Below are 15049 nucleotides of genomic sequence, written 5' to 3'. Positions count from 1 at the left end.
TCGAAGACATCCTCACTATGCAACAATTTTCACAAGTACCTAAACTTTTGCACAGTACTGTATATATAATAAAAAATGTTTATGGAGGTTTTGTGTATTATAGTGTTTGAATGTGCCCACAGGCGCAGTGACTTCCTGGGCTGTATGAGTTTTGGCGTCCAGTCTCTCATCACCTCATCTAAAGTAAATATTCTTCTGTCAATGGACTTTTCAGTGTTCACTGTTCACATGTACACACTGAACATTTATCCATAATGCTTCACCTGCAGCACTATAAAAATGAGTTGGACAATATTTATGGTAAACTATACAATGAAGTGTATGATAATATTAGATATAACACAGCCCTCTGGAATGCTCAATTCTGATTGGTCAATTGCACCATACAGTTGATATTTCTGAATAATGACCGCACATTCGAGGATAAAAATCAGACCGGTCATTCATTATTACGAGTCATCTTTCCTACTTCTCATTTTACTTTGCGATCTCTACAAGTGATCTAATAAAATAATTTCATCTAAGTGTTATTTCATAATATTTAAAACATTTTTTTATATATAATTAGCAAGTAGTCTTATTATAATTAATGAGCAGCCAGACTGATTTTCACAAAATAAACTCCCAACAGAAAACCAACGCAAACCCGAGATGGAGTGGTGGTGGTGTAGCGGGCTAAAGCACTACACTGTTAAGCAGAAGGTTGTTGGTTTGAGCCCCACAGCTACCACCATTGTGTCCTTGAGCAAGGCACTTAACTCCAGGTTGCTCCGGGGGGATTGTCCCTGAAATAAGTGCACTGAAGTCGCTTTGGATAAAAGCGTCTGCCAAATGCATAAATGTAAATTCATGGTTTCTGCAGACTCTGTGGTCTCTTTCATCTCACATAATAACTTAATTAGTCCAAACTATCCTGTCAGGGTTTATTTTGCAATAACGACTGACTCTAAATGATCCCTTACTGAACACAATAACACGTGAACCATCAATGAACATTACTTTTCAATGTTTATTGATCTTGGTTAATGTTACTTTCTGTGTATACAATTACATTTTTAACATTAAAAGTTGTATATGATAACATGTGCAGTGCATTAAGTAAGAAATAATTTACTCCGGCTCGTTTAATTATTTAAATATAATGCACACCCAAGGTGGTAAAGCGGTAATGACACGCAGCGGAACTAGCAACTACCACGTGACCGCATTACCACCTCGGGTGTGCATTATTTTTTATATACATTTCAAAAGCAATATTAATGTGTGATTACAAGTGGCATCACGTGATAATTACATGTTAAGTACATGTGTAGCTAAACATGTACATAGTTAAGTATATGTAAGGAATTAGTATTACACAGTACATATGTAATATAATTACACTGCAATTACTTAATTGTCAAATTTTTAATGAATACATTTTCACTATACCAAGACAACTTTTATCTGAAGTGTGACCAGAAAAGAAAGCAAAAAGTGGGATATTAGGAAACTGACTGCCAAGAGAGCAATATAACATCCGTTATTGAACCAAAAAGGTGTTTTAATTGTAAGACAACTTCGTCAATAAAGCCTAGTTTTATGTAATTTCTTGTTTTCTAAAACTATTCCTTTTCACTTCATTCTTCCCTTGGCAACACTTTTCCTCCACACCATCATCTAATTATGCAGTGGGGCTAGTGGCAATTGGACTGCTTACTGAAGCTTGAAAAATGACCTACAATTACTAAGAGCAGCACACTGCAAACATACTGGCATACTGCATTGTGCATGCTTGCCTGGAAAAGACTGAAATATCACATCTGATGTCATTGTTCCTTTGAATTTTGTCCTGCTGTCAAAGGCAGGAGTGCACATGGATTATCAAATAAGACACTGAATATTTCTCAGATGGTGATCATTTCTGAAAAATGTTATTAAGGCGGATAGATGTTTTATATAACACGCTTCCTTCCGGATGAGCAGGAAAGAAAAAGGGGCATCAGCTGCTGATGGGCAATGGTCTCAGAAACATGCACAAACTCACACACACACACAGTGTTAAGAGCTGGGACTACTACAGGGTCTGTTCCTATGAGGGATGCATGAACAAGTCAACAGATATTGGGATTGTGAAAAACCTTGCAGGGAAAGAGGAGCTTCTTCCCATAGCTGCTGCTTGCCGTCTCTCCCTCTCTCTATCTGACTGTATTTTCCACATTTTCTACTGACAGGAGATCAGGGGCTGGTATTATCTCCTGGGAGAAGAGCTGGGCAGGAGCAAACATCTGAAAGTGGCCTCACGTCGCATCAGACAGACCGCTGGTGAGATTTAATGCTGGTTTCTGCCTCTCTCTCCTTGGTCTTGTTGTACCAAGACCATATGACTTTCTTTCTTCCATGGTACATAAAAGGAGCTGCTCTGCCAGGTGCAGCTGTAGTTTTATTATGGAAAAGAGCAACATTGGACATTCTGCTAGACTGTTCTTTTTGTGTTCCACAAAATAGAGTAGGGCATACAGGTTTGAAACGACATGAAACGATAATGAAACGACATTAATGTACATAAGTAAATTAAGCTGAAAAAATTCCACTTGATAATTGTTTTCTTCTCAGCAACAGTAGAATGAGTGATCATGGATACGTTTGTTGAATATTTCTAACATCAATAAACTAAAGTTAGCAGGTCCAATGGCATTTTAGAGGGTTATTTGACACCAAAATGAAAATTCTCTCATCATTTACTCATCCTCATACTATCCCAGATGTGTATGACTTTCTTTCTTCTGCAGAACACAAATGAAGAATTTTAGAAGAATATTTCTGCTCTGTAGGTCGATACCATGCAAGCTAATGGTGACCAGACTTTTGAAGCTCCAAAAATCACATCAAGGCAGTAGAACAGTAATCCATAAGATTTGAGAGGTTTCATCCATGTCTTCTGAAGAGATATGATAGTTGTGTGTGAGAAACAGATCAATATTTAAGTCCTTTTTTTCACTATAAATCTCCACCTTTGACCAGCCACAACCAGTAGGTGGTGATTTGCACAAAGAATGTGAAAGAGGAGATTTATAGTAAAAAAATTACTTTTTGATCTGTTTCTCACCCACAGCATATCATATCGCTATTGAAGATATGCATTTAGCCATTGGAGTCTTAAGGCCTGTGTATACTTCAGTTGTCCACGTTGCTGATCACAGTAGGCATGATGCCAATTTCGTCCTCAGCACAGTCTGCGTGGCTTGACTGTGCACGGCCAAGATTTTCTTGACCTGCGGACGTGATCCTCGTCTGTGCACATCATTGGCGCATGTGCAGGCCATTTACTGAACTAAAAGAGTACCACAAAGCAGATGTAGTGAGTATGCGTCGAAGGCATTCATATTCACTCACGGTCAGAAGAGTGTACTCTAAAAGGCAACACGGTCGGCTCGGCGAGATCTGTTCCGGAATGCAGAAAAACTAAGTATACCCAGGCCTTTATGAATTACTTGTATGCTACCTTGTCACCATTCACCTGAATTGTAACGACATACAGATCTGAAATATTCTTCTTAAAATCTTTTATTTCAATCTGCAAAAGAAATCATTCACATCTGGTACAGCATGTGGGAGAGTAAATGATGAGGGGATTTTCATTTTTGTTCTGGACAATTCCTTTTAGTAACAATATTCTGTCAACCTATACTCACCCTAAATTTGTTACAAACTTTCATTTTGTTATAAACAAGATGATTTTTATATAGCAGAATGTCCAAGCTGCTCCTTTCCCTACAAGGTAAGTGAATGGTGACTCCGGCTTGCAAAGAAGATATTAATGTTAAGATTTTCAGTATAACAACTTAAATTTCAGTCTTTTCCTTACCCAAAATTATCATCTGGCCTCAGAAGAATATAGTGCATGAGTCATGGACTATGTTTTTGTGCTTTTTGAAGCTTGGCCTCCTATAGTCACCATCCACTTTCATTGTGTTGAAGAGAGCAACTCGAACATTCGGTTAAACATTACACAAGAAAATATAAAGTCATTCAGGTTTTGATCAACATGATTGTGTGTAAATGATGACATCACTTTTATTTATTGTTAAACTAACCCTTTAAGTCAATGAAAGTTACTTTTGCATTCAACCAGGTGCTTTAAATGGAATTTGCATGTCTTTACTTACTCAGAAAATGCTTTGTCAAATTAACAAACATTGCCTTGTACTTTTAAGGGGGGTAAAGAGGGCTTGGTGTTGAAACTTACAGCATCTCTGCTGAGAAAAGTAGCAAAGAGCTGGAGGCCGGGGGCCAGCTCACTGTGCGTTGTGATGAGCTGTTGGAATGGGATGAGAATTAAAAGGCTAAAGCGTCATGCCGTGTCTAAGTCAGTTTAAATCCACTTAAGAGATCTTCCCTCCCTCCCAATGCAATTTCTTATAATGACCTTTACCAAGAAAGCATTTGAAATATCAGGACAGATTTGAATGGGCATTTTGTTCATTGCATGTAAGTGATCATCTTAATTCCAACTCACAAAAGGAAGCTCCTGGGATGTGAATGGAAGGACATGTGTGCCGTCTGAGAAATTCAGCCGAGATTAAGTTTGATTAGGGAGAGAGAGGTGGGGGTAAAGAAGGAGAGAGAGAGCAAGAGAGAGAGAGAGAGAGGGCGTGAGTCAGGGCACTGTGCTGACTTTAAGAGTGAGAGCCAGCTGTATTGTGTCCCTCTTGAATGCTGTTTTCATGAAGAATGTTTAAAAAGACATTATTTCCTGTGAGTGTAATCTCTATGGTTACAAAGTAGGGGAGCCTGTCGCTGGTTGTTAGGGTGGGGGCAATGCTTTTAGGGGAGTAGATTTCTTGCTCTTTCTCTTTCAATCTCACACCCCCCCCTCTCTTTTCTGGGGTAGTGAGCACTGTGTCACATGGATGCAGGCTTAGTTCATCATGGTGCAGACCATGTCACTTTAATTTGAAGCCTGCAGACGGTGCTGACCAGGTTCTGCTGTCCTCTTTCTTCTGCTGGAAGAGTATCAGGGTAGAGAGAGAATTTTACCCAGGGCTATGATGTACTCAAAGAGCAATCTGTCATCCTGGGACTCGTGGGACTCTCTTGTGTATCTTTCAGAAGCCGCCGTGTCCAACTATGAAGCTGGACGTGAGACCACAAGTCCAGAAAATATGCAGTCATATACGGTAAGTGTAATTTGAATTTGAAATGATATTTGATATGAAATTTTTTTTTTAAGGGTTTGATTAAAATAAATAAATGTGTAAGTAGAATTTTCATACTAATACTGTTTAAATCAAAAAATCTGCTTCATGTGATAACATTAAATCAACTGGCTTTGGTCAACTCAAAAATATTACTTATAGAATCACTGAATCAACCCGACTACATTAGGTTAACAAAACTAATTTTAATGATCAGATCAGGTAGAAATAGCACTTTACGGTAACAATTCCAGGTTACCAATTTTAGTGTTGTTAGGTAAAGTAAAATAAAAAGTGCTTTTTATGGTAACATAAATTAACTGGTTTTATTCAAGTCAAAATTATTATTTATGTGTAAATATATATGAGCATATCCACCTGACTGAATTAGGTTACAATAATTAAATTCATTTGTATTGGTCAAATTGGGTAGAGGAGGTATTTCAGCTTGATCTGACCCATATACAATTACTATCAGTGATGTAGCCTAAAATAGTCAGGTTCACTCACTCATATTAAATGATATTTTTGACGTGAATAAGGTACATCTGCATGGTTTCATGTTATACAGTGTAGGATGTCTTTTGAGACTTATGCATTGCTGGAATTTTAATGTTGTTTAATGTTGTTTATATGTTGTGAATTTTAAATGTTGTGTAATCTGTAAAAACAAGAGAGATATTTAAAATATTGATGACTCTGGAATGTTACAGCCCATAAGCATTCTTTAGTAAGCACAGGGAACACAGTAAAAGTGGTAACCTGCCATGAGCTGTTTCTACCTGATCTAATTCTTAGAATCAGATTTGTTAAATATTTGTGTTTAATATGTTTGCTTGAATAATTAAGATGTTCCAACATAAAGCACATTTTTAGGTTAACTTTTTTCAGTGAAGAGGAAACATCGCTGTTCATAAATTGAGCTCTGGAATAATGCAATTTCCTACATTTTATATTTGATTTCTCGGAATTCTTCGGTGCTGTTGTAACCGCCCTATCTGATGGGATTTAACCACACTGTTTTGTCAGGAAAAATATCTGAAATCTTAAGGTAAGAAATGCAGATTCGTTTAAAGTGCCGGCATTTTGAATGTGTTTTCAGTGGAGAGAGCTTAAATTGACAGGCTGCATGCAAACATGCAGTGATGCTACAGACTCCATCGGCTCAGAAATACAAGTGCCTCTGTTGCATGCACTAATGATACGGACTGTAGATATATGAGGATGTGTTTTGGATTTTGCATGATTGTGTCCAGCCATCAACCCACACCTCCGACACACACACACACACACACACACACACACACACACACACACACACACACACACACACACACACACACACACACACACTCTCTTCAAACCCTCCCATCAACTTTAGTGAGCAACTTTTCCCAGGACTGTTCTCCGCCTGCTCTGTTCTCCTCAGACAAAGCTGGGAAACGGGAAAAGCCAAGAAAGTGGCTGTAATAGGAAGCCCAATCCGGCTCTGTGTTTATAATTTATCTTTGATTCCCGTCTAGCTGACACTCTTGCTTGTTCCCTAAATTTTTACGTGGAGGCTGGTCAAATACGCTGCAGATTGTGATTTTGTTTCCTTCCTCGTTTCCCGAAATCCATTTTTCTAAATATTTCAGTGGCTATCCAGGGTTTCTAGTAATGGGGGGTTTGTAAGTGGTGAAGTATCACTGTAAAAATTGAAATTGTACAGTTGTGATCTTACAGTAAAGGGATGGTTCATTCTGACATCGTTGGCTCACCCTCATGTTGTTCCAAACCAATATGACTTTGTTTGTTGCGTGAAAGGTGAATTTTCAAATGTCTTTACAGGGTTTATTCACCATATAATGAAAGTGAATAGTGACTTCAGTCTCTCTAGCTTGAAACAGGAAAACAAATAAAAAAAATCATAATAAAAGTAATTGATACAACTCATGCACTATATCCCAAGTCTTCTGAAGCCATAAAATCGCTTTGTGTGAATGAAATTCAAGTCATTTTTCACTCTCAAATCAAATGAAATGAAATCATTGGTATAGTGTGCAAAGTGATCGATGTCTACAGAAGACTTGGGATATAGTGCATGAGTCATAGTCAAAGACCACCATTGTGTCCTTGAGCAAGGCACTTAACTCCAGGTTGCTCCGGGGGGATTGTCCCTGTAATAAGTGCACTGTAAGTCGCTTTGAATAAAAACATCTGCCAAAAAAATGTTTTAGAGTTTGTAAATGTCCATTTTCTAAAAGAAATGACCTGATTGCAGGGCTTTAACCATGATAGACATTGAGGGGGAATTCCTAATATTCAGTTTAGTGTTCAATCAATATGGATTTTTTTAATGACCAATTATTTTTCCTAATCATGTCTGTTTACATCTTTACCTAATCGTGCTGCTTTCTACACAGATACTATTCTAGTTGTGTTTTAAAATTGTGGTTTTCAGACATTTTGAAACTGTTTTTGTGCATCTACGTGTTGTTCAAAGGCTGGACATCCTCCATGTTTTTCAGTCTATGGTCCTACTTTTCATTAAACAAACATCTAGCACACATTAATGTCTCTGGCTCATGATGAATATTGGTGTTTACACGAAATCAAGCCTATCTGTGTGAGCTCCATCTCAATGCAGAGAGAGAGAGTGAGTTCAGCCACTACAGTTGGGAGCTACTCAGGAAACATGTTGGCTTATCGAGAGCAGACATACTGCCTGGCTACTGACTGGGGGGTTGGAAGGTTGTTTCCTGTAATTCTTCTGCTCAGAGCAGTTCCCATGAGTGGGCATGCATAGCCACAATAGAGCAACAACGAAGGGAAGCATCATCACCTGTGTGACTTTTACTCAGGACACTAAGAGTCGTAGATGTAGGTGGATGCACATAGGGTGAGCTATGCATACTATCCACGGACTGTGCAGGCTCTGCATCGAACGAAACTTGCCACAGGTTTGTTCCGTTACTTTAACTGGCTTGTTGCGAGTGAATGTATTTGGTTTTGGAGTTTTTAAGGAGTTCTGTCGGGTTCAGTCTGAGATATTCGGCAGGAATGTCAGGTTTTGTCCAACTGATGTTTTGGGATTGTATTGTTTGTGTTAGTTAACTGTGTGGCTGTGAAGCCTAAAGGTAAAGAGCTGAAATGATGCAGGTTTGAACTCCACAGTGGGTGATCCATGAGCTTTCACCTTTGGGCTAGGCACTTGGGTTGCTTCAGCGTCCTTGTAATGAGTGTACTGTGGAAAAACCTGAATAAAAGTGTGAGTTAAATGACAAAGTAGTAAAGTAGTAGTAAGTGGTCAGAACGCAGTATTATGTATGTTGATGATGCATAGAACATTTGTACATGTCAAAACTCTGGGATTAGAAAAAATGAATGATGTAAAAATGACCTAAAAATGTGCTTCTTGTGGTAACGTTTAAATAAACTGGCTTTATTCAAGTCAAAAATAACTTTTAACCTGTATTAACCAGCCTGACTTTATTAGGTTACATCATTTAAACACATTTTATGGGTTAGGTCACTTAGAAATGTCCCCTTAAGATACCAATTGCAGGTTACCACTTGCAGTGCACAAGATGCTCATTGGAAGATTCTTTAATCATGGTGATTATCATGGATCATCAGGTTTTGCACAAACTTATGTCCATTGTCCATTCCAGCTTGAGTGCATGTTGTCATTGAAGCTAAAAGCTATATATCATGGACTCAGAAATTGTTAGTGAAAAATTTAAATTTTTCAGACAAAACAACAATAACAACAATAAAATACAAAACAGAAGCAAAATTGAGGCACAACTGGTCTTTTGGACCCCACTGTATATCATTGCTTTGGGATTGAGGGGACTAGATAAACAAGCTCCTTCCAAACTTTTCATTCAGTATTGCCAGCACTGATATCCGTTCACACAGGTGAGAATCATTGTTTGAAACAATTGAGAAAGAAAGAACCGCAAATAGGAGTAATGGAAAAGAGGAAACTCAGTGGAATTTAATTAGGATAATTATTTCATCAGAGTAATTAATGGAGCTTGTAACGAGGGCAGTGAAAGTTCTAAAGCTGTCATCACTCTTTCTCTTTTAATTCTCTCCCTTCCTAAACAAGGCTCTTTGTTGTTGTGCAGTCAATGTCATGTTAAATGTGAGACACCCCCCTCCCTCAACATTTTCTATTTAGTTTGGCTCCAGGTTCTATTGACATTTTTAACTTCTACTGTCCAAATATTAATTCTCTGCTGTTTTGTCAGTGCCAGGGTAGTTTTCGGTCCCCGTAATTTATTTTTCTTGCCAGGGAAAAAGAAAGGCTCCCTGATCACCCAGCAACCCTGACTAATTTCTCAGCTTGTAGTTTTTAATATCCCTGACTATTTTCTGCTGTGGCATTACTGTCTTAGTGTACAGTGGTGCTCCAGGGGGGATTTTGGTTTCTTCAGCGAACACACGCGTGTGCACGCACTCACACTACACCACACACACATAGAGACACACTCTCTGACCCGGTTACAGGGAGGTCTTCTCACACTTTACTCCTACTGTGAAAGGTCCATTCTCCTGGATGTCTCTTTAAAGGTTGAAGCTTTAATTATAGTCCATTCAAAACAAATGATAGATTTATTATGGAGTGTCATTGTAGAAATGCTATTTATGAAATACAAAATTGCATTTTATTTACAGGATTGTTCACCTCAAAATGTACATTCTGTCATCATTTATTCACTCTCATGTTGTTCTAAACCCTGACTTGATGATTTATTTTTTCTTCAATGGAACATGAAAGGAAACATGAGGCTAAAGAACAGCCACAGTTACCCTTTACTTTCATTGCATCAAAAAAAGATGCAATGAAACTAAATAGTGATTGATACTAGCATAACGCCTAACATTTTCTTTTGAGTTTTATTTAATAAAGAAAGTCATGCATGTTTGGAACAACATGAGGAAGAGTAAATGATGATAGAATTATTTTTTTTGATTATCATGTAAACATGCACATTTTTGTGGTCTCTCAAACAGGTGACCATTTTGAGAGGTAAAGATGGTTTTGGTTTCACCATCTGCTCTGACTCACCTGTGCGTGTCCAAGCTGTTGATCCAGGTAATTTTAAGCACTTTCTATTAATATCTTTCTTCATGTACCATGGGCTGTAAATTATGCAATATAGTGAATGTATGAATATGATATCAGGAGGAAAATTGCATTGCTCAATGGTTGCTCTTTTAGAGATAGGTGGGCTTAATAGAGATCTTCGTTATGTTTAATTTAAGTATCAACTTTGCCTCTGATGTTTCTCCTAAAATTACTTGGGAGAAATGAAAACAGACACACATATGAGACAAATGTGGACAGATTGAGGATAGAGTTATTCATGTAAATAGTACAGCTCAGAATATTTGGTCTTGGAAGAAATTTACAATAAATGACTTTGGTGTCTTGGCAAATCTGAGCATAGTTCATGTCATTGTTGAGATCTCTTCTGGAACAAAAACAATACAGTGACTCATGTAAGATTCTCAAGTCACAATTTGCTCTCTATTTAATGTCATTGCTGTTAATAGACACAATTAAGGTGCGATCACATTTACCTTCACATGGCAAAATACAGTCATCTTGAATTTTGTGCGTTGGACTTCTGGTGGAGACATAATTTTGATTATCACAGAAATTTATTTCAACTCGTTCCTCCAGTTCAGTCTGGGTTCCATTGAGGCAGTTACAATGGAAGTGAATAGGGGCAAATTTTGAACGCTAATATACACACTTTTTCAAACATATAGCCACAAGATGTAACCAATATGCGTTTTAACATGATTTTAGTGAGATCAAATTACTAACTTTTTCTGTGTAAAGTTATAGTGAATTTTACAACTTTGTTGCCATTACTACGAAATGTCAACAAACCCTAAAATGACTGCAAAAAATTACAACTTTACAGCTAAATTAATACATTAGTTTTAACAGACAAATTAATGTAAGTGCTTTTATAAAATTATAAGCTTCACATTTCTGCCTTTAAACCCTCCAGAAATTGGCCCCCATTCACTTCCATTGTAAGTGCCTCACTGTCACCTCTATTTTTGCTGTTTTTAAAGAAAAGGAGGGAAGAGTCTACATCATTTTTGTGATAAACAGCATTATGCCTCAAATGCTGTCGACTGAGCTTAGCTTGTATTGAACCCAAAATATTCCTTTAATATAGTAAAGGGAACCCATATGTGCTTGGTCTTGGGTATGCTTATGCTTAATTTGACTATGGTCTGATTTTTTTTCAGATGGGCCAGCTCATCAGGCTGGATTGCAACAGCTGGACACATTATTACAACTAAATGGCCAGCCAGTTGAACACTGGAAGTGTGTGGACCTGGCACATGCCATCAGGTCTATAGTTTTTTTTATTATTATTATTTTGCCTATCCAAGCCTGTGCCTATGTAAATGACATAATTTTGACATAATTTCCATTTTTAGATGGACTGTTCCTTTAATTATTTAGAAATGAGCATAACACCCCTGGAGTCTGAATCCAGGGCATGCTGAGTGGCTCCAGCCAGGTCTCCTAAGCTACCAAATTGGCCCGGTTGCTAGGGAGGGTAGTCAAACGGGTAACCTCCTCGTGGTCGCTATAATGTGGTTTGCTCTCGATGGGGCGCGTGGTGAGTTGCGCGTGGATTCCACGGAGAATAGCGTGAAGCCTTCACACACGCTATGTCTCCACAGTAATGCTCTCAACAAGCCATGTGATAAAATGTGCGGATTTACAGACACGGAGGCAACTGAGTTCCCTTTACAAAAAGCTTCACTTTGATGCTGCGCTGCTAAGCGCTACGGGGAACAACTCTATCTGTGAACCGAGCTGAAATAGTGTGTGTAACACGTCAATGAACATTGACTGGAATTTATAGCCTCGGTTGATGTAATCATTAGATGCATCTGTGGCCAGGCTATAAATGGATACGTCACCAGGTGTCGTCAGAAACTCTTTTTTCAGACCGATTCTGTTTCTGTGTGTTTCACAAACCCTGTCAAAACTTTCTTTCCTCTGTTAGGAGTTAGAATCAGTTAGGCAGTGTGCAGTGAACGTTGTTCTTTTTGTTCTCTTTTTTCTTCTCTCTTCTGTTTAGAAAATATTATATATATATATATATTTCTAAAAAAAAAAAAAAAAAGAAAGAAAAAAGAGAGAATGACTGAAAGCCGCAAACGGTGCGTGGTCCCCTCTTCTTGCTCTATAGCTGAAGAGGACACACATCAGTTTTTGCTCTGTTTGTTTGGGGGTAAGAGCACGCTGCTCTCGCGTTGCAGCAGGGCGGCTCGCACCCTGCGATTTGCTTTAACAGGCAGAGTGCTTCGTGCTCGCCTCGCTTGCTTCCGGGAGTCAGCACTCACGAAAAAAAAAAAAATATATAAAGATCGTTCGTGGGGCTCTTGCATGGATTTGGCTGAGGAGCAAGAGACGGGTTGATCCCTTTCTCTCACTCTCTCTCCAAACCCAGCGGGTCCTTCACATGATCTCGAAGCGCGTTCCGACATTCTTCGGATCATGAGGAGGATCGCGATTCTCTTCCCGCCTCCGAGCTTTCCGTCCGCGATAAAAAAATCTACGGAGGAATTGCTCGATGTTGTTACTCAAGCGGTTGCCAGATTGGACTGGCCACGCGAAAAAGAGACACCAAACCCTCCAAATTAGGGGATAGATTTTATCTTCCAGTCTAAGAAAGGGAACACCTCACGAGTCCCTTCCCTTCTTTGATAACCTCCATGAAGAGCTTTTTCGCTCATGGAGGAACCCCTAAAAAAAAAAAAAAAAAAAAAATATATATATATATATATATATATATATATATATATATATATATATATATATATATTTTCTTCCCGTGTTCACATACTCTCGGCGTCATTATATTTGACCATCGTGGGTGCTGAGGCACGGGGTATTCAGTGATGCCGCCGGTCGAAGAGACGCTTGCGGGCTATCTCTCGCCGGGCTCGGCATCCTCACTTAAGAAGCCCTCTCTCCCCTCAAAGCCTTGTAGGACAACCTCCACTTTAGTGGGAAGGGCTTATCAAGCAGCAGGTCAGGCTGGTGCTGCTCTGCACACCATGCTGTTTTACAGGCGTACCAGAATGACCTCCCGGACGACCTGAGTGTGGGTTCTGCGCTTGACGAGCAAGCCTCAGACCCGCCTCAGTCCTGTCTGAACGGAGGCTCAAAAGCAAAGCGTGGCGAGTCGTGCTCCTCCTCCCAGGGATTGGGGACAGTCTCGCCTCCCTCGCCAGCCCCTGAAGCAAGACCTCAGGGCTATCATTTCTAGTAAGAGAAAACCCTGATGGTCTTGCGCCTAGATTAGGGGCCTATCACTTCACCCCTCCCGGTACCCCCTCGAAGCCCCTCCATTCCCGCCACCTCTTGGTGTTTCGGGTTGCAGAGGCTTCCGTCAAAATTGGGTGTTTTCGCTGTTCCTGCATTTTATTCAGGACGCGAAACACCCGACAACCCCTCGACAGGAAGTGTTCAAATATAATACCCATCTCAGAGATCCTGGCAGCGTGGAAACTTCTGCCGGATATATTCTTTTCTGTGGGTCTTATAAGGGCGTCAGGATTTAATTCACTCGCCGCTTTTCCGTGTTTCAACGGCGTGTTCTCACTACCGTAAACCGGATTTCTTTTTTTGTAAAAAAAAAAAAACTAAATCTCCTGGTTAAAGGGGCCATGGTATGTGTTCCCCTTCCAGAGAGAGAGTTAGGTTATTACACTAAATACTTCCCATTTCCCATGGAGGATGAGGGGTGGCGTCTGGCTTAGATCTTAAAGCTTGAACTACCCGTGGGTGTTCAAGTCCAAGATGATGCCTGTCAAGACGGTCGTGTCTCAAGCCCTACAACTCGTTTGGCTGGTCACCATCGATCTTATGACGCACTTCAATACTTCATTTAGAAGTTCTGCCACAACATGTAAAGTTCCTGAGGTTCACTTCCAGGGGCGAAGTCTTCCAGGGTCAGGTTCTTTCACTCAGCCTAGCCCTTTTTACCCGCACATTCACAATGCATGATGTAGCGCTGGCTCCTTGCGACTCCGGGGCATCTGCATTCTGAATTATGTAGACGACTGGCTGATCCTAGCGCAGTTCCAGGAACTGGCAGTTCAGCACAGGGACATCGTCTTAGCTCATCTGTTTCTCTGGGGTTGAGGCTCAACGCCAAGAAAAGAGTCCTCTCTCCCACTCAGAACACTGTCTATCGGGGCATCGTATGGAGTTCAATCACAATGCGGGCACAATTGTCTCCCGCTAGTATTGAGTCCATTCAGATCACCCTGAGCAAAGTCAGGCTAGGTCAAGGTTGCACTGTTATCAGTATCAACGATTTCCAGGTCTCAGGGCGAACGCGTCCACGGTGATCCCTCTGGACCTTCTGCTCATGAGACTGTTTTTGTTGTGGCCAAAAGCCAGGGGATTTCTTCCAAGGGCCAAAACCCCTAGGCTAAATAGGGTTACGCGCCTCAGGCTTCATTCCCTTTCTATGTGGTTCAGACCCCGGTTTTCTGCCTTGGGTCCCACTCTAGGTGCGTCTTGTTGTCGCAGGCTGCTATCGACAGACACCTCTCTGATGGGCGGGGTAGCGGCCTTAAGTGGTCGTCCAGCTTAAGGAGATAGGAGGGTTGTCAGCTCGGTTGTCACAGTCACTGTCTCGGGTTGATGGCTGTATTTCTGGCCCTGAAATACCTCCTGCTGAGGCTGCCATGTCTTGGTGCGGGTGGACAATACAGCGTTAGCCTCTTACATAAATCATCAAGGAGACCCACGTTCTTGTCAGCTGTATTTCTGACACGTTGGGTTCTCCTTAGGGCCCAGGGCAAGCTCCTGTCACTCAGGTCAGTTA

General features: G+C 40.2%; 1 protein-coding gene across 2 annotated transcripts in view; it reads left to right on the top strand.

Moving 5' to 3' along the window:
- The window catches only part of LOC127642963 (regulator of G-protein signaling 3-like), a 52644-nt gene that overhangs the window by 10022 nt on the left and 27573 nt on the right, over positions 1–15049 (top strand). The window contains exons 8-12 of one of the 2 annotated variants that reach the window (XM_052125435.1): positions 123–183; positions 2214–2304; positions 5092–5159; positions 10182–10263; positions 11439–11544. In XM_052125435.1, coding sequence (XP_051981395.1) covers positions 123–183; positions 2214–2304; positions 5092–5159; positions 10182–10263; positions 11439–11544 — 408 coding nt within the window. Of the gene's footprint in view, positions 1–122; positions 184–2213; positions 2305–5091; positions 5160–7971; positions 8120–10181; positions 10264–11438; positions 11545–15049 lie in introns of those variants that run through there. The other variant, XM_052125436.1, reaches the window with a different exon arrangement.

This window comes from Xyrauchen texanus, chromosome 4 (assembly GCF_025860055.1).
Source record: "Xyrauchen texanus isolate HMW12.3.18 chromosome 4, RBS_HiC_50CHRs, whole genome shotgun sequence".
Taxonomy (NCBI): Eukaryota; Metazoa; Chordata; class Actinopteri; order Cypriniformes; family Catostomidae; genus Xyrauchen; species Xyrauchen texanus.
The sequence above is the reverse complement of the archived record's forward strand: the minus strand, read 5'-3'. Positions and strand labels throughout refer to the sequence as shown.